The sequence below is a fragment of the Saccopteryx leptura genome, chromosome 7, assembly GCF_036850995.1.
Source record: "Saccopteryx leptura isolate mSacLep1 chromosome 7, mSacLep1_pri_phased_curated, whole genome shotgun sequence".
In the NCBI taxonomy this organism is placed as follows: Eukaryota; Metazoa; Chordata; class Mammalia; order Chiroptera; family Emballonuridae; genus Saccopteryx; species Saccopteryx leptura.
Genome location: NC_089509.1, coordinates 59,025,393 through 59,044,842, shown reverse-complemented (window position 1 = coordinate 59,044,842; position 19,450 = coordinate 59,025,393). Strand labels below are relative to the sequence as shown.

Here is a 19,450-nt window from a genome sequence, read left to right as displayed (position 1 = left end):
TGTGCCAAAAAGTTAGGAAATGCTAAAAAAAAAAAAAAATAGATGGTGATGATAAAGACACATCAAAAGGACACAGGAGCCAAGCTGACCTGATTCTTACTTTCTAAATCTAGAACAATTTAATCATTAAACTGAAAAAATAAAATAAAGTATAATGGACTGTAATATTTTAAGTTTGAAAAGGAACAATAAATAAATGAATGAGTGGATAAACAAGTGAGTGAAGGCAGTATGGAAAGAAGAAAGGAAGACTCATTTATGCTAGAAATGTTTGCTTTCTACACAGTAACTGTCATAATAATACTTGATTCAAACATGAATCCCCAATGGATGCTAATAACATGGGGTACTGTTTGTTGAGGGATGATATTTTACATAGCCCCCAAGAACTTACCAACAGCTTACTATTAACCACTCAGGGAAAAGAGGTATTTTTACTGTGGACAAATTGGGTGAGCCCCCCCTGAATCAAGGGTTCAAAATTAATAGCACCACTAACGGTACAAACGGACATCAATGGTCTCTCATTAAGAGACACCAAGGACATGTGACCTCTGTAGCATTCCTACTGAAACTATGATACATAACCTTAAGTCAGGCAAGAGCGAGAGAACATCAGATAAATTTAAAATGAGGAACATTCTATAAAACCGTTCTGCACTCTTTAAAATGTCAAAGTTTAAAAGATAAAGAAAGGCAGAAGAACTGTTACAGATTAAAGCAAACTAAACAAATACATTAACTAAATGCAATGTGTGACCCTAGGCCGGACCCTGGGTTGGGGAATAATTGCCGTAAGAAGCTGTTATTTCAAATGCTATAGAAATGTTTACCTGAAACCTATGTGCTCTTATTGATCAATATCACCCCATTAAATTTAATTTTTAAAAATTTTAAAAGAAGAAGCTGTTATTGGGACTATTGGCAAAATTTGAATATAGACTGTATAATAGGTATTATTATTGAACCAAAGTCAAATTTTCTGAATTTGATTATGATTGTGTTCTAGGAAGATGCTAAAATGTTTAGTAAAAATGAACACAGCACCTGCCAATTTACTCTCATGATTCAGTAAAAAAATATGTATGAATACATATAAATCAAAAATATATATAGAGAGAGCAAATATTGCATAATGTTAATAACTGGTGATTTGGGGGGAAGGATATGTTAGAGTTCATGGTATTATTCTTATTGTTTTTCCCTAGGTATAAAAGCTCTTTTAAAAAAAAATTTTTTTAATACAATTATTAAATTATTCATTGATTTTAGAGAGAGGAAAGAAGAGAGAACTAGAAACATCCACCTGTTTTTGTATGTGCCCTGACCAGGGATCAAACCATCAACCTTTGCATATTGGGACAGCACATCAACCCAGTGTTTTTCACTGGGTTAACCACCCTACCTCTTTCAGTGCACCCCTGGCCAGGGCCAAGAGCTTTTTATAAATAGTTTTAAAGAACTACTGAGATTTAAACTCAATGTCATTCTTTATTTTTTCTCAATTAGAAAAGTAATATATACTCACTAAAAAAGAAGAAAGTAGTACATGTTCATGAAACTAGAAGTCCACAAATAAAGTGAAAATAAAATCTTCCTCTATCCACTCACATAAGCAAAGTTAGAGAGTGTGGTATATATTTTTTCCGTCTTTTACTAAGTTCATAAAACATATTTAATCAGATATCAGGTCATTCTTAAAGAATTACATGAGTGAGCTATGAAGAACATATTATTAAATATTTCATTGCTACTAAAACTCATTGGAAAAATGACCAAGTGACACAAGACTGAATTTATAAATTAAAAAAAAAAAATCAGAGCTAATTATCTTACCACTTAGAAAACACCTAACCAGCAAGCCAAAAACCCAGTTCATTAAGTATAACAAAAATTTACATAAGAAATGCATATTTCCCTTCCAATAACTGCCAACCCCTAGCAAAAATTTTCTACATCTTAAACTCAGATTGATTCAATAAGTGTAGGGATGCAATATTGCTCTGCAATAATGTTCAAGTCTCTTTATCATTGATAATCACTGACTAAACCAAGCCCCAGAGTTGAAAGAGTTTGTTTTCCCTACTTAAAAGTTTATGAGTTACGCTCCTGCATTTTACTATAATCAGCTCAGTTTCAGAACGATACTCCCCCAGGTGAAAAGCCTACACCAGAGCAGGACCCCGCAGTTCCCAACTCCTGCCTTCCCACTGTGCTCTCCAAGGTCATTTTCCTGGTTCTCTCAAAGAGAGTAAAAACGGTATTAAGTATGAGTGAGGGGTGGAGGGGACGGGTTGCAATTATTGTTTTTCTATCACAATGTGCCTCATGTTTCATAAAGTCTCATACCCAATAGTCATATAGAGACGTCTGTTGTACTGAAGTTGCATAACCCAAAGCATAAAAATATTAAAACACTTATATACTTCCTTGACTAAAATTTGATACAATTTGTTTATTTTCTATTCTTAATCTGGTCTACTAGAGGTTTCAGAGTTAAACAAATGAACAGGGGATCTAATGTCCTGGGTTTCACTTGCTCCTCCTGGCGGAGGCTCAAGACATTTCTCAAAGCTCCATTTCCCACTCTATAAAAAGGGTATAATAAGGCTTCCTATAAAGGCTTTCAGACTTCACTAGATAAAAGAACTGGGTTCAGTCCAGAGTAAGAAACGGTTTTATTATTTGGCTTCTATTTAAAAATGTGTTGATCAAGAAATGCAAAGAGGGAAACCAGCTCTCCACAGTGCCCTACCCTTGTGTGCACACACCAGCCTCCTAAGCTGGAGCTTCCTCAACGTCCCACAACCCAGATGCCCTCCAGCAGCCGACCCGAGGCCTCTGGCCTGGCTGCCGCAGCTAAAAACGCTCCTGGCGGCCACACAACCGCGCAGCACTGCTCTGGCAGCAGGCAGTGAAAAATAAAATCAGTCAGGGAGATGAAAAAAATATTTATGGAAAAGTTCACTTTAAAAAATACTGAAAGAATAACCATTACTCAAAACAGGACTAACAGAAATAGAATAGAAATCACCAGAATAATAAGCTCCTGCGGGTGGCAATTAAAAGTTATCGATGCCACGCCACTGAGCCCAAGCAGACAGATCAGCTCAACAGCCAGCTTTCCTCCCAAGTTACCAAACAGAGTTTGCGGTGATGCTGTAGCCCATTCCTGAGGAAGACAAAGGGTTTGATGAGGACCGGCAACTACGCCAGACCTTGGTTGGGTAAGTTGGGCAGCTCTGTGGTACCTGTTAATTCTTTTTAAACAAAGTCCATCACTCCTGGCTTCAAGCAAAGATGAAATCCCCAAAACTGGTATTGCTTATATTTCAGTAGAAAATGCTTTTCATTTTTAAAGAGACATCCCCTGATGACCACAATTTCACAAACAGAAAACAGAAAGGAGATGAAAACTTGACACCTTACTCTTTACTGACTCCTCTTGGCTGAGAAAGGGAAGAGAAAGGGTCTGAAATCTTACCTCCCCTCCAGGGCAGTTCGGAGAACATTCAGCCTTTTTGTGCAGTAGAAAGAAATCTTCTCGGTTCGGATGACCCCCTAGTAGAACTTAGCCCTAAAGCACAGGCAGCAATAATTTCTATTCATGGGGCTCCTAGGACAGTAATTGGGAAAAGGCCTTGTGGCTCAGCCTCAAAGGCCTGGCTAGGTCCCTGGCAGCCTGTGACCTCTGACTCTAGCTTGAAAAACTTACATAAGTGCCACTGTGACCCCTTCTGAGAGCAGGAAGACCTTACCTCTTTCTCTATTTTGAGTAGCTTCTTCACAGCCACCTCCTTGTCCTGTGATATCCATTTGGCTCGATAAACACTCCCAAAACTTCCTCCACCGCAGTTTTCAAAAAACTGCAAGTCATCAAATTTAATCTGCACAAAGGAGGCTCCGAGAGACGACATCGCATAATGACAAAGTATTATACTTCCACAGACTCTGCAGAGAGAAGGAAAAAAGAAAAGTTGGATTACAAATATATCAGGATGAATCCTCTGAATCCCACTTTAGATCATGTATAATAAGTCCTGTGAAACTTCCAGAGAGAACCTTGATGACTCAGGAGAAGGAAAACCAGGACTATAAACAAATCAAAATGAAAACACTTACCCTGGCAGCCCGTACAAAATCCAACAGCAACTTGCCCAGACTCTGAAACACAGCTGTCCATAGAGCAATAATAGCTCAGATTTCCCCTCTGACAAAACCTGTGGCCGCACTTCCTGCACATCCCTCAGCGCTCTGCCTAAAGGCTACTGTGTCACCAGGTCTCCTATCACGAAGCCCTGACACAGGGGAAGCATGCCTTCAGCAGCGAGCTTGCACAGCTCTCCTGGCATGTGAGGCATGCCATCTCTCCGCATTGTGCTCACTTCACGCAAAATACACATAACCTAAGCAACTGAGCATTCTGGCCTGGGGAGGGCCAAAATGCTGCAACCTGAACGCACATCCAGTGCTTGGATTCCAAAAACAAAGACGTTCAACAGCTTGGGGATGGTAGAAAAGCTGGCCAAGTGTTGTCCAAAGAGGCTCACTGGACTGTAGACTGAGCAGAAACTTAATTAAAGAGTAGAAAACTTGCCTTTGATTACAGTATATTAAGTCATCCAAAGACCTCAGCCAAGAATGTTTTTAAAAAAATATTATGCTTGTTTCCAGGGGAACAGAGCTCCCCTTCCAGAGATTATTCGTGACATTATCTGCAGGCTAAGGTGTTTTACTATTCACCAGGCGAGTGTTCATCCTTCACACCCCATGCCAAACCGTCCGTGAGCAGGACACACAAAACAAAAACATACACGTAAGAAAAAGAAACACTAAAATTTTGAACCTGCACAAAAGCAGTTGGATAAAAAAGTTTGTATACATATGCTTGTCAACAATCATAAACCAGAATCCGACAGTGAGGAAGCAAAAGGACAAATTCACATGTGTACGACCTTCTACAATACAGCTGTCGGGGCTCCTCGTAACTACCAGCGTCAGGAAAGGTGTGTGTGTGGTTGTTTGGGGCAGGGAAACTTCTAACATGAGGAGGACTTAAAGAACTATAATGACTAAATCCACTGCATAATCACTGGAGCCGGATTTTTTAAAAAATCTACAGACAGGATTTTTTGGGATTTTAGGGCAATGTGAGTGTCAACTATATATTAGATAATATTAAATTATCTATGACAAATAACAGTATTTTGGTTTTGTATGAGGATGTGCTTATTGCAGGGGTCCCCAAACTATGGCCCGCGGGCCGCATGCGGCCCCTTGAGGTCATTTATCCGGCCCCCGCCGCACTTCCGGAAGGGGCACCTCTTTCATTGGTGGTCGGTGAGAGGAACATGGTTCCCATTGAAATACTGGTCAGTTTGTTGATTTAAATTTACTTGTTCTTTATTTTAAATATTGTATTGTTCCCGTTTTGTTTTTTTACTTTAAAATAAAATATGTGCAGTGCGCACAGGGATTTGTTCATAGTTTTTTTATAGTCCGGCCCTCCAGTGGTCTGAGGGACAGTGAACTGGCCCCCTGTGTAAAAAGTTTGGGGACCCCTGGCTTATTGTTAGGATACATACTGGCAGATATATTCAAGTATAATATCCACAACTTAATTTAAAATGACTCAACTCTCCCCAACCCTCAGAGGAAATGTCTGGGTATAGAGAGAGGAAGCAAATGTAGCAAAATGTAAAGAACTGGCAAATCTAGGTGATAATTCATGGGCATTCATTTTACTATTCTTATCATTTTTCTCTGAGATTTGATTGTTTAAAAATGGGGGGAGTTGTATCCATACAAATGGACAAAATTCCTTTGTAAACAACTCACAGCTTTGCTGAGTGATATAAACAGTCGGCTTGGAAATCTTAGCGTGCAGCTGACTGACCAGCAATCCCATTTTAGGAACATCAGGTCACCGGTTTTTATGTGAAGTCAAGCTCTGCTCTACTTTGGGAAGAAGGCAAGAGAGAAGACTGTTTATCTTTGCAAGTTGAAAAGATCGGTTAGAGTCTAAATAAAAAATACAGGCAGAAAAACCGTAGTGTCCAGGTACACACAGTCCGCGCACATATCTGTGTCAAAAATTGACTAACTTTGCTTCAACTTAATATTTAGTTCATCATAGAAAAGAAAAAAAAATGTGGATAAAATGTAGGAATGTGCCAAAGGTAGATACACGGAATAGGCAAGCTAAAACGTCTGTTCAGCAAAATGCAAAACACCATTTGTAAGATTCCCTCAGTATAAAAAATAAGTACAAAAAATAAAATAGAACTACAAAGCTTATAATAAAATTAGAACTCCCCTGCCTCAACCCTCTCCCCAATTTTCTCTTCAGAGGGAACAAATTCAACTCTTTTAGCATTTTCTTCTGGTATTTATCTTCATATTTCTAAAAAAAATTTGTTTATATTGCTATTCTTGGTTGTTCCATTTTCGATATTAGTTACTTCTCCCTGTGGAAGATAAGGAGGTAGTTCTCATATACCACCCTTTACCTCTCTGCATACAATATGTCAGACTTGCCTAATCCTCCCAGCTACCAACTACATTGTAATCTTTAGATAAGTCAATATTCAGGGTTTACACTAGCCTGACAAAGTAAATATCATTCCCAGGAGTGCTGTGTAGGATTCAATAACTTTTCCTTTCTTGGATAACTTTGTTTCTCCTAAGGGTATTAGTTGCTCTATTTTTGTTTTTGTTGTCTGCTTAGCTTTTTATATACCAACCATTTATTAACCTCATCCAACTCCCAAGAACTAACTGTAAAACTACTCCCAATAAAGTAAGAACATCGGGTAGTTTTTTTATTCTAGTTTTTTCTTAGAGACTCCTCCCATATCCGTCATCTTGATTCAGTCTGGCTGACATGGTTGCTCTCGAAGTCTAACTTGGACCGGAACTTCCTTCCCTTCACGATAATCCTAAAACTTTCCTTCAAATTTTCCTCTGTGAGCACCCCTGTCCTCGGATGTCCAGGCTTCTCTTTCTGTTTACTTTCTGTATTTTGACAGTGCACATCTCCCATTAGCTACCTAAATAAAGTGCACTGAATGTAATTTTTTTTTTGAGAATATATGTGTCTTAAAATGTCTTGATTGGTAGTCTGGCTGGGTAGAAAATAATTCTAGGTAGGAAATAATTTTCCTTATAATTTCGGAAGTATAACTCCATAGTCTAGTTTCCAATGTGGCTGTTGAGTCGTCTGATGTTATTCTGGTTACTAATCCTTTTTCTATATCTTTGCCTTTCTGACAAGTTTTTCTTTCCTTCTAAAAGCTGTTGGGATCTGTATTCCCCCTTGGAATCCTGAGATTAATAGCACATGCTTAGGGGCAAACCTTCTGCATTCATAGGTAAGGCATTCAATGGCCTGTCTGTAACTCACATCCTTTAACTCTGGGACATTTCCTTGTGCTCCTCCTTTAGGGCTGACAGCCACTCTTACCTCTTGTCTTCTCAGTCCCCATACACACAAAGAACCACTTGTAGTTCCCAGTATACACTGATCTCTCTCATACTCCATACCTTTGCACAGGCTTGCATCTTTACTTAGAAAAACTCCCGTTTTTCTAAAACAAACTCCTATCTGCAACCAGCTCCTTTGAGCCTCAGGAACAGACTTAAATTTTCCTTCTTCGGTGCCATAACACCTTTCTTTACCCGTTCATCTTTCCCACTGAGTCCCCACCAGACTGTTAAGTTCCCTAAAGGCAAAAAATCATTTCTATTCATATCTAGATATTCAGTACCCAGTACACACACAGCCAGGCACACTGCACCTTTTCCATTCAAAAATATTTGTTGAATGAATGAATGAATGGTTTCTAGCTATTCTTCCATTATACATTTTGCAACTGTAAGGATTTCAACCAAATTAAGTACGATCTGGCCCTGGCCGGTTGGCTCAGCGGTAAAGCGTCGGCCTGGTGTGTGGGGGACCAGGGTTCAATTCCCGGCCAGGGCACATAGGAGAAGCGCCCATTTGCTTCTCCACCCTCACCCCCTCCTTCCTCTCTGTCTCTCTCTTCCCCTCCCGCAGCCAAGGCTCCATTGGAGCAAAGATGGCCCGGGCGCTGGGGATGGCTCCTTGGCCTCTGCCTCAGGCACTAGAGTGTCTCTGGTCGCGGCAGAGCGACGCCCCGGAGGGGCAGAGCGTCGCCCCTGGTGGGCGTGCCGGGTGGATCCCGGTCGGGCGCATGCGGGAGTCTGTCTGACTGTCTTTCCCCGTTTCCAGCTTCAGAAAAGTACAAAAAAAAAAAAAAAGTACGATCTGAGACTTATAGTTTTTACAAGCTCCCCCTGCCCCCAGCCTCCCCAGAGGATTCTGAAGGAAATCCTGATTTAGAAAGGGCTGCCTTGGATTCTTGGGAGACTGGAGAGCCTATGTTTGCGACCTCCAGAATTGGGTGTCTTTGAGTCCAAAGGAGAAAGAGGAAAAAGAAGAGGAGAAGAAGGGAAATCCTTTTTAAAAATAAACATAGATATCTGAACCAAGACTAGGTCACTATGAATAAATCTAAACCCTCTGCAGAGCAGGTCCAGGGACTATGCTTGCACGAAGGCAGGATCAGTCACATCTGAAACTGGCCTAAGGGTGCCAGAGGAAGGCTGGCCCTTGAGAAGCACAGATCTCCATGGTCATTACCTCTTCAGATGAGGCAACCAGTCATGTTCTTCCCAGAATCACTATTACTCACTTTGTGATACATCCTGTCATTTGGAAACTGGCTAAGTATTAATGGAACTATGTAATTATGGGAATGTTTTATTAAGACCATACAAAATTAAGTCTCATCTGATTACCAAACAGACTAATAATTCTAGGGTGTAGGTTATTCTTTTTAAGTGAGAGGAGGAGAGATGGTGAGGCAGACTCCCACACACACCCCAGCTGGGATTCACCCGGCAACCCTGTCTGGGGCCAGTGCTTGAGTACTGAGGTACTTTTTAGCACCTGAAGCTGATGTACTTGGACCAACCAAGCTATCCTCAGCACCCAGGGCAAGGCTCGAACCAATTAAGCCACTGGCTCCAGGAGGGAAAGAGGGAGTAAAGGGGGAGAGATGGGGGGTAGGGGTGGAGACGCAGATGGTCGCTTCTCCTGTGTGCCCTGACCAGCAAATTGAACCTGGATATCCATACACCAAGTCGATGCTCTATCCACTGAGTCACTGGCCAGGGCTGAGTACAGGTTTGTTTGTTTGTTTGTTTGTTTGTTTGTTTGTTTTACACTTTATTTTTTATTTTTTGTATTTTTCTGAAGTTGGAAACGCGGAGGCAGTCAGACAGACTCCTGCATGCACCCGACCAGGATCCACCGGCATGCCCACCAGGGGGCGATGCTCTGCCCATCTGGGGCGTTGCTCTGTTGCAACCAGAGCCATTCTAGCGCCTGAGGCAGAGGCCATAGAGCCATTCTCAATGCCTGGGCCAACTTTGTTCCAGTGGAGCCTTGGCTGCAGGAGGGGAAGAGAGAGACAGAGAGGAAGGAGAGGGGGAGGGGTGGAGAAGCAGATGGGCGCTTCTCCTGTGTGCCCTGGCTGGGAATCGAACCCAGGACTCCTGCATGCCAGGCCAATGCTCTACCACTGAGCCAACCGGCCAGGGCCATGAGTACAGGTTTTGTTTACAGTGAGCATCATGGATTCAGCTATAAAGCCTCATTGAGATTCCCACTGCCATCCCTATGAGTGTGTCAGACCACATATATTTATTTTTCCCCTTGAGCTGTCTCTCCTTTGATTTTAAAGTCATTATTCTAAGAGGATCAACTTATGTCCAGAAGAATGAAAAATCTGAGTTGCTTATTATTCATATTTACAGCATCTTGGAAAAGGCTGCTACCTGATCAAATTATGTTCTTTTTCCAATGTATTCTCCAGTGAATATACCAGAATTTAAATGTCATTTATATAATTGTATTTACATAGTATATCCATATATGATGTTTTCATCCTACCATGTTAAAATAATTGCTTTTACACAAGAAAAGCATTTATTCTCAATGCAACAATTCCCAGCCCTGATTCTGTAGCATTCTCACTTTTGTTTCATAAACTCTCAAAGCTGTTTTAAATATTAGTAAGTACCAACCACACAGCACTGAAGGTAAGTTAGAGGTATATCACCCAAAATTAAAGCTTAAAAGGGTGTCACAACTCTGAAAATGTTGAAATTCACTTACTTGGTGGTTGAATCCAATCATTTGAGTACCATAGTAAGACAATTAAAATATTTTTATTTAATTAATTAAAATTTAAAATTTTAACTATTAACTAAATTATTGATAGCACACACACACACATATATATATACACATACACACATATACAACATCACTGGCTAATTATCAAAAGTGAAACCATATGAATGTAGAACCATATAAATAATACCTTAAAGGAAGTATTATTTTATTTTTTAAAGTTTTCAGGCTCCTAGTCCAGAAAAAAAAAATGGACTTTTGCCCTAAATTAAATAAAAAAGCAAATAATATATAACAACAACCAAAATAACAGAAAGTTTAGAATTAGATGTGAGCTTCAACTCTAATAGCTAATAATGTGAGTTTCAACTCTAATAGCTCAGTAACTTTGAACCAATCACTTTTTCTCAGATCCTGATATTTCCAGAAACAATAAATAAAAAAATTATAAATCTTTTTCATCCTGTTATCAAACGTCTCAAAACTGATAGTCTGAAAGGTATCAAGTGTGCACAGTCTGATGCGACTTCTTTGCTAAATCTTCCAGATGGAGAGATCTGTAGCAAATCTGAACTTAGCAGCCGGGAGACCTGAAACCGAGCACTGCACCTTTCCGACCTCGGTTTCTCCCTGGCAGTGACACCAGCCACTCTGCAGAGCTGCTGGGAAGCGGGAGATGCTGTGAAAAAGCCTTGCACAGTGTCCGCCACATACTCTATACATGGAAATTGTGACATTATTTTATTTTTTATTTTTTGTATTTTTCTGAAGCTGGAAACGGGGAGAGACAGTCAGACAGACTCCCGCATGCGCCCGACCGGGATCCACCCGGCACGCCCACCAGGGGCGATGCTCTGCCCACCAGGGGGCGATGCTCTGCCCCGACCAGAGCCACTCTAGCGCCTGGGGCAGAGGCCAAGGAGCCACCCCCAGTGCCCAGGCCATCTTTGCTCCAATGGAGCCTTGGCTGCGGGAGGGGAAGAGAGAGACAGAGAGGAAGGAGGGGGGGTGGAGAAGCAAATGGGCGCTTCTCCTATGTGCCCTGGCCGGGAATTGAACCCGAGTCCCCCACACGCCAGGCCGACGTTCTACCGCTGAGCCAACCGGCCAGGGCCAATGACATTATTTTAATAAGTCTTGCTGCCACATGTAGCCATCTGCTTCTTTAGCCTCATAATCACGTATGCTTTCCTCAACAGTTTTCCTCTCTTGTTTTCAGAATTGTTGTGTGTTATATCTCCATTAGCTTTCCTGAGCAATTATTGATAGATAAATGTACTACTGACCCCTAAATCCTTTTTAGCTGGTGTGTGTGTGTGTGTGTGTGTGTGTGTGTGTGTGTGTGTGTGTGTGTGTTCTTCTCTCTCCTCTGTTGCTCCTTTTAACTTTTGGTCATTTTTGCCTGATCTACCTTCTTAGTAATTATTTTCTTTTAAGCATTTCTTTTGCAAGGAGAATATTTAAGTAATTAAAAGATAATACTTTTTTTTTTAGATAAACTAAAGTTCCCATAACCATAATACATAATTGAATATATTTATTCAATTATAGCGCTGGTTTTGGTAGGGACCTAAGCTACACCTCCTTTCAGTGGTGGCCACTGTCTTCCTTCAGATCTTACCTACTGCACATAAAATGCAAGCACCCACAAATCAGAATTTTTTAAATTAGATCTACTTTATAAAAGGATTAACTTTACTAGAAAATAGGTCTATGAACTTTTTCTGGTTTTTTCTATCCTTTAGGTTTATATAGTTCTGTATTTAGATCCTTCGTCTTGTTCTATCCCTAATTTACACTTTTTCTCCTTCTTCACAAAAGTTACAAGTTTATTTTTAATGCAATATAGAAAAACTAACTTTATCATGACCTGAATATGACAAAAAAAAAAAAAGGCTTTAGAAAATAGTTAGTCCTCAACAAATTCTTTTGCCAAGGTTGCTGCCCTAATACTTTTTTTTGAGACTCCACCCTAACACTTAGTAGTATTTCAGCCTTCTTAACATAGATTAGTGAGCAAACTAATTAAAGCGTGCTTTATCATCATGTGTATTAAAACCACTTGGCCCTGACAGGGTAGCATCTTCCCAAAGCGCAGAGGTTGCGAGTTTGATCCCCGGTCAGGGCAACATATAGGAACAAATTGATGTTTCTGTCTCTCTTTCTCTCTAAAATCAATAAAATAAACATTAAAAAATAAAATAAAGGCCCTGGCCAGTTAGCTCAGTGGTAGAGCGTCGGCCTGGCATGCAGGAGTCCTGGGTTCGATTCCCGGCCAGGGCACACAGGAGAAGCGCCCATCTGCTTCTCCACCCCTCCCCCTCTCCTTCCTCTCTGTCTCTCTCTTCCCCTCCCACAGCCAAAGCTCCATTGGAGCAAAGCTGGCCCGGGCTCTGAGGATGGCTCCTTGGCCTCTGCCTCAGGTGCTAGAATGGCTCTGGTTGCAACACAGCGATGCCCCAGATGGGCAGAGCATCACACCCTGGTGGGCGTGCCGGGTGGATCCTGGTCAGGCTCATGCGGGAGTCTGTCTGACTGCCTCCCCATTTCCAACTTCAGAAAAATACAAAAAAAAAAAAGAAAAGAAAAAAATAAAATAAAACACCACCACTTGGACTGTGGTTCTGCAGTTGTTTTTCCCCCTCCAGGTCTTATCTTCAAAACATGAGGAAAGGTATGATTTGGAGTTCATAACACCAAGGTCCAAGATGTAAAGATTCTATTCCTAAACAGGACCTCTGTTCTACTTTGTCTCTGTTTTTCAATCACTCAAAAACGATGAATCTACACTAGTCAGAGGAGACTAGGTATGTGGCTAGTACTAACCAGTATTGTGTCTACCACAGCTAACCCTTCCTTCTACCCAGGCTGCCGTGGGAGAAAAGCAGCATATCTTGTATAGAACAGGTCGGGTCCAGTGAATAGGGTCTTCAATCACAGATATCTGAGAGAATTTGACTTTAAGAATCTTAAAAATAAGCCTGACCTGTGGTGGCGCAGTGGATAAAGTGTCAACTTGGAAATGCTGAGGTTGCCGGTTCAAAACCCTGGGCTTGCCTGGTCAAGGCACATATGGGAGTTGATGCTTTCTGCTCCTCCCCCCTTCTCTCTCTCTCTCTCTCCCCTCTCTATAATGAATAAATAAAATCTTAAAAAAAAAGAATCTTAAAAATAAGAGAGCTATTGTTTCTTTTTTTTAAATTTTCCCTCTCTGTTTTACTATATAAGTAACATAACTAATTACAGCAAAGGTTAAACTAAAAATGAGCTAGTTAAATGAAACAGTCTTAATTGTACTGTATTATTTCAATGAATGAAAACGACTTCTGTGACACATTTCTTTGTCAGGAATGTTGTTCTCAAAGGCAAAATATAGGAGTAATAGGGACGTAAGGGGCAGGTGCACTTCAGTCACATAAATGTCATGTGGAAATGTGCCTATGCTCAAACAGAAGTCTAACTAGGACACGAGAAACAGGCTCAGTCCACAACATGGGTTATTGCAGGGCCTTCTTACGTTGAATGACTAAAGGCAGGCGGAAAAGAAATTCAGAATTTGAATAAAGCACAGGAGTACTAGCCGGGCACATTTCTATGGGTTGGTAAGAGGAGGGATTCACAGGTGTCTGGGTTGGGGATGGGGAGAAAGCAGTTACTCCTGAGAAAAGACTTACTTCAGTCAGAAGGCTCACAATTTCCAAATCAGCTCTGCTTCTACCCTTGAGCCCAGTTTTTCGTCAAACATAAAGCATCTGACCATCCTGGCTACTACTAACAAACAGGCACCATTTTTGGACTGATTATCTAGAATGAATGTTCCCTGAGAAGGGTCAATATAAGGGTTAACACCTAGTGACCTTGATGTAAAATGAAAGAAAATGGGGGTGTTAAAACTAGAGAAGACCAAAAAAAAAAAGACTCTAAATTATGCATCACTGGTCCAGAGGGAAAGCTATCTATAGACAAAAGTTACAGAAAGAATTTCTGGTTATTAGAGTTGCCTAACAAGAACACATGCCACCTTGTTTAGTAGCGAGTTCCCCAGCACTGAGAGTGTTTAATGGGAAGGTGGACATGTACAGTTGAAGACTCCCACATCACCTAGAGAGCAGAATGAATGGTTTTTTAAGACTCACTACAATGAGTCTCATTGTAATGAGTCATGACAAGCAATGGCTCATTAACCTACTATATATGCATGGTCTCCCTTCTCTTCTCAGGACTAGTCATGAACCGGACACGAAGAGCCCCCTGACATGGCAGAAAAGCACAGTAATTAACATCAGTGATAGAAATAATGGAGATGATTGTGTTATTCTCCTAAGTATCTTCTCCCAAATGGGCTGGGAAGGTAAAAGCCACATGCCAGATTTCTATCCTACAACTGTTTTCTCCTCCTCTCCCCTCCAATTCCAAGACAAAAAGCTCTTTTCACCTTGAAAGCCACATGCCATATTTCTATCCTACAACTGTTTTCTCCTCCTCTCCCCTCCAATTCCAAGACAAAAAGCTCTTTTCACCTTGAAAGCCACAAGAAAACCACAGAAAATGAAAACTCTTTTGATGGATGATCTACCCCTATTCTTTTCTCAGCAAAATGGAACTGCGTTACCCGATTCATTGTGCTGGGCTGTGAAGCTTAGTGGTGCAGCACCACTGATCAGAACCAGGCCCATATTCCTCAAACGTGGGTATTCTCGTAGGTGGAGTACCCAGCACTGTGCAGAAGGTGCGCGAATCAACACATGTCCGACAGCATCGATTTTACTTTTACTTTAAGATCTGCGGGAATAAACATGCTTAGCAATCTGTTCGTGTTGGTTTGTTCAATAAAGTCAAAGAGTACAAAGAGAATGTAAAATTCATATAAATGTTTATGATCAAATACAAGATTTTAAAGAAAGTGCTTGCTTACATTGGGGGCATTTGTAGACATATTTACAAATCCCTGAAGGAATAAATTCTTCCCTACAACAGGACACTTGGGTAGAAAAGTTTAATAAGCAAAGATTTACTCCATGACCTTTCTTGCCTTCTCTCTTTGGTTTTCCTATATGGAGGTTCAGAGATAAGTCCAGAAAGAAGGAGATAAGCTGTGCTCAAAATCAGCTCTAAAAATGGTTTTGGTTTTGGCCTCTGGGTTATAACCTTCCCCTATTCATACAACTCCCAAATTCTTCAAACTTCTCATATAGATATTTTCAGATTCTTCCCTGAGAATTTACAAAGCTCTATATAAAGGCAGAGATACACAAAACAGCTTTAGAAGTCCTTATACTAAAAGCAGGAGAGTAGCTATGAAAACTCCTACCCCCCACACACATGTAAGCATGATTTGGGAACAGGGCAGGCTACCAAGGCAAGCCTTACCTGGGGATAGGTGAGACAGGCTTCTTCCTCTGTGTTTAATTGGAGAGTGTGGAAAAACATCCCTCTCTATTATTCAGTTATGGCAGCTGAAGTTTCAGGCACTGGTTCAAGCATTTCCATGTGCTATCTCATATGCTTATAAAGTAGGTATTATTGTGCTCAATTTACAGGTGAGGAAACTGAGTAGCCAGGGTATGAAAGTTGTCCAAGCCGACCACTTAATTTAGAAGTAGCACAACTGGGATTCAAACTCACATTGACTCCAAAGTCACAACATTTCCCCCAACATACCATATATCTTTTCCCCACTCCATCATTCTTCTTCCTCCTTCTCATTTGCCTTTTTTTAAAAATCTTTAAACAGACCCTTTTCTTATTACAGTAATTACTGGATTGCTTACCATCATCCACCTAAAATCCAATCTGAGGCTTTCATTTCCCATTGGCAATTGTGATGCTGGGGTTAGGGTGTCAATTGTGTGGCTGGCAGCTTTGTTCTCACAGAATCTTCTACTGTACTGGGATTATTTAACTGCTATTTGGGCATAATCGATGCTTCAGCTGTCCGTAGGAGGGTCTGACGCAAAAGCACCCATGTATCAGTCAAAACAATCTAAGCTCTATAGCTCTCTTTCCTTAACAGGTGCAGTTTTCTGTTCACAGCTGGAACTCTGCTTATTTGTGTGTAGCAGAGCAAGGTTAATAGCCGCAAAAGATATAGTCTAAATCTTCCCCGCAGAAGTACACGACATCATCCCTATCAATCTATCCTAGGCTAAAATAAAGTGGAAAACAAATGATACAAATTGATTTTTATTTCCAACATCTCTGGATATAGACATAAGGCTATCTTATTCCAAGAAGTACTATATCACTACAAATACCTTTTTTCCGGTTTAAATAAAAATCATTGATTCTCTCCTCTCTTTTCTCCAAATCTATCAATTTCTAAAATCAACTGTCCATTTTCTCTTTCACTCCACACTAACAGCTTCACTCTCTGTCTTATCTCTTTTCACGTAACATCGTTACAATTTTGCCAGTGTTTTCTCTGAGGGCCAGATTATTCTTCCATGCATCTCATAACTCTGTTTATTATATATTTTGTAGGCCTATCAAAGTCAGTTTCACTGCTCATTCCAGATAGGCATTCAGCCAATATATTGCCAATAACGCTCACTCGTGTGCTAACTTAAAATACACAGTGCAGCTTGCCAAGTTTCCTTATTTGGTAAGAAGGCCCCTTAGTTCCCAAGATCTTTGACCATCCATTTTTAGATCCAAGTCCTTGTGCTTAATATTTGGTTATTTCTCTCTCTCTGTCCCCCTCTCCCTTTCTCCTTCCCTCTCTCCTCTCCATCCCTCCCTCTCTCCTTTTCTCTCTCCCTCTCTTCAATGTATCCTTATACTTTCCCCAGAAGGGTAAAAGAATAGAGGTCAATCACCTATTTGTTTCCCTGGACAAAAAAAAAAAAAAAAAAAGTCACATTATGGTCATTTACTCTGGAATTATTACACTAAAATGTTTGATTTAAACAATATTTTCTAGTTTTTCTTAAAAAAAAAAAAGAAAAACTCCCCCAAAAAGTTACCATAGGAATTAAATTGTTTAACATTAAAATAAACAGTACACATTGCTCTAAAAGACTATCATTCTTTATCCTAATTCTCTCTTTCCAAACAAACTAAATTCATCTTCACTTACAATCTCCCAAATCTCTCGCTATTGTAGCAGGAATTTAAAACAAAGACTCTACAAATGACCAAACCCATAATCTAAATGCAGCCGTCACATTTTTTTGAAAATCAAAACCATGAAATTTCACTGTGGAGATGGGCCTACGACAAAGAAGGCGTTAACTGTCTTGAATAAGTTGTTTATTTTTGTCTTTATATGTGTTGGTAAGTTGGAATCCACTGAATCCTGGCTGTTCAATTGAATTCAGAAAAGCAAGAAGGCTCTCCTAAAACAGAAATAGGGCTAAAATATGAATATATAGCATTTTAACAATCACTTTAGCTCGAATATCCTCAAATTAATTTTTAAGTTGATTCTAATAACACCATTATTGAAGAGAGCTGCTTATTGTAATATCATTTGGAATGTGCCACTAAATGGTATTGTTTTCATTATTAAAGAAACTAACAAAAAGAGTAATCAACGTCTCCTTAAACAGTGCTTATGCAAGATTTAGGGGCGCATCAGAAACATTCATTTTCAGCACTGTAACAATGTTTGCCCATTAAAAAAAATTTTTTTTTTCGATTTGATGTCTTCTCGCCAGTGTTGTATTAAAGTTTTTCTGCAAGCTGTCAGGAGACAGCGAGGCGTGGCGGGCAGCCTCCGCACTCCCTTCCGGGCCTGGTGCTGGTCTCAGCGCCCATGCACCCCGGGACACTACAGGGGTACACCTCAAGGAAAGGGCACGCTGTCGCATGCGGGTGGGCGCCAGCTCCACGCTGCCCACCGTAGGGCAGGAAGTGGCCGCGCCGTTTGGGAGGCATCGCGCCCCGCCGGCAGAGAAGCAGAAGTTCGCCGTCCCCCTCGCACGCCCCGACCCTCCGCTGGGAAGTGGCCTGCACGCTGCCCTGCTTTGGAAACTCGAGTTTCGCTTCCCGAGAGGCGCCCGGATCGCCCCTGCGAGGCCGGCGCCCCGGCGCTGCCCGATGGGTGGGGGAGGCGGCGGCCCGGGAGGCGGCCCACACCCGCGCCGCGCGCTCAGCGCCAAGAAAGCCGGAGCCGCTCCCGGCTGCGCCCGGCTGCGCCCGGCGCCAACTTCTGTGTGGGACCGGCCCAAACTTCCCGAGCCGCTCGTGGCCACGCCGCGGCTGCGGTCTGGCGCCCAATCCGTGGGCGCCCGCAACGCTCGCTCCCGCCGCCGCCGCCCGGGCGGGCGGGCGCTGGGTCTGCAGGGGGCCCGGTGGGAACCCCGCAGGCCGGACGGGCTCCCGGGCCCGACCCCGGCTGGGCCGCAGCCCGGAGACGTGGGGATGTCTCCCTCGCCCCCTCGCCCTCCCCGGCCTCCCCGGCCTCCGGCCTGGCCCTTACCTGGCGCCCGGGCCGGACGCGAGCAGCAGCCGGGGGCGCCGAGGCCCCGCGCGCGGCGAGGGCAGGGACTGCGGCCGGGGGTCGAGAGAACTGCTGCCGCAGCGGCTCCCACGCTTCCGCCGGAGTCAGGAGTTGAACATTCCGCCTCTCCGCCCAGCGCCAATGAGGAAGACAGGCACGGCAACAGCACCACCTACCTCCGAGCGCGGAACGGCTGGGCCTCCCTGCCCGCGCCCCGCAGCTCAGGCGCGCCGGCGAGCGGGGCGCGGGGCAGCGCGCGGGCCCGGGCCTGTACCCCGAGGGGCGCCATCCGTCCCAGCGCCCTCGAACCCAACGGTGGCCGCCCGGGGGGCGCTCCGCGGGGGACGCCTGCCCTGTCGTGGGGCCCAGGGAGAGAGGGCCTGTACCTCAGCGCCCCTTTGTACCTTCACATCTTTTTACACAAGTGACCGCCACCTGACCCGTCAACTTAGAACTTATCAACTAACAATACAAAGACAAGAGGCTGCTGCGTGCGCTGCAGGACTTAATTATCTACATAGTTTAGGAAAGGGACAGACCTATAGAGATATTTCCAAGGAGTCAGGACTGAAGGCTGCCTCAGTGGAACCAGTACTGGTTCCTTCTGAATTCTGAGGAGGGGTCATAATCTGCTGCCCTGGTTAGTGACTTCAACAAAGCCGAGTTCAGATAAAGACACTAGAATCCATGCCAGGTGTGAGCAAACGGTGGAAAGAGATACTGGGAAGGAAAAGTAATTAATTGTTGATGGGAAGGATAATTCTGTGGAGGAAAAGTGAGAGGAAGTTGCA

The 19,450-nt window shown here is 42.5% G+C and overlaps 1 protein-coding gene across 3 annotated transcripts in view; it reads right to left on the bottom strand.

Annotated features, from left to right (window-relative positions):
• MAP3K20 (mitogen-activated protein kinase kinase kinase 20) overlaps positions 1-19,214 on the bottom strand; it is a 188,437-nt gene extending 169,223 nt beyond the window's left edge. Inside the window, exons 1-2 of one of the 3 annotated variants that reach the window (XM_066345735.1) lie at positions 18,639-19,214; positions 3,759-3,951 (exon numbers count right to left, since the gene is read on the bottom strand). In XM_066345735.1, coding sequence (XP_066201832.1) covers positions 3,759-3,917 — 159 coding nt within the window. In that variant the 5' untranslated portion in view covers positions 3,918-3,951; positions 18,639-19,214. Of the gene's footprint in view, positions 1-3,758; positions 3,952-4,122; positions 4,477-18,638 lie in introns of those variants that run through there. The other 2 variants (XM_066345737.1, XM_066345736.1) reach the window with 2 other exon arrangements.
• Positions 19,215-19,450: the final 236 nt, after the last annotated feature.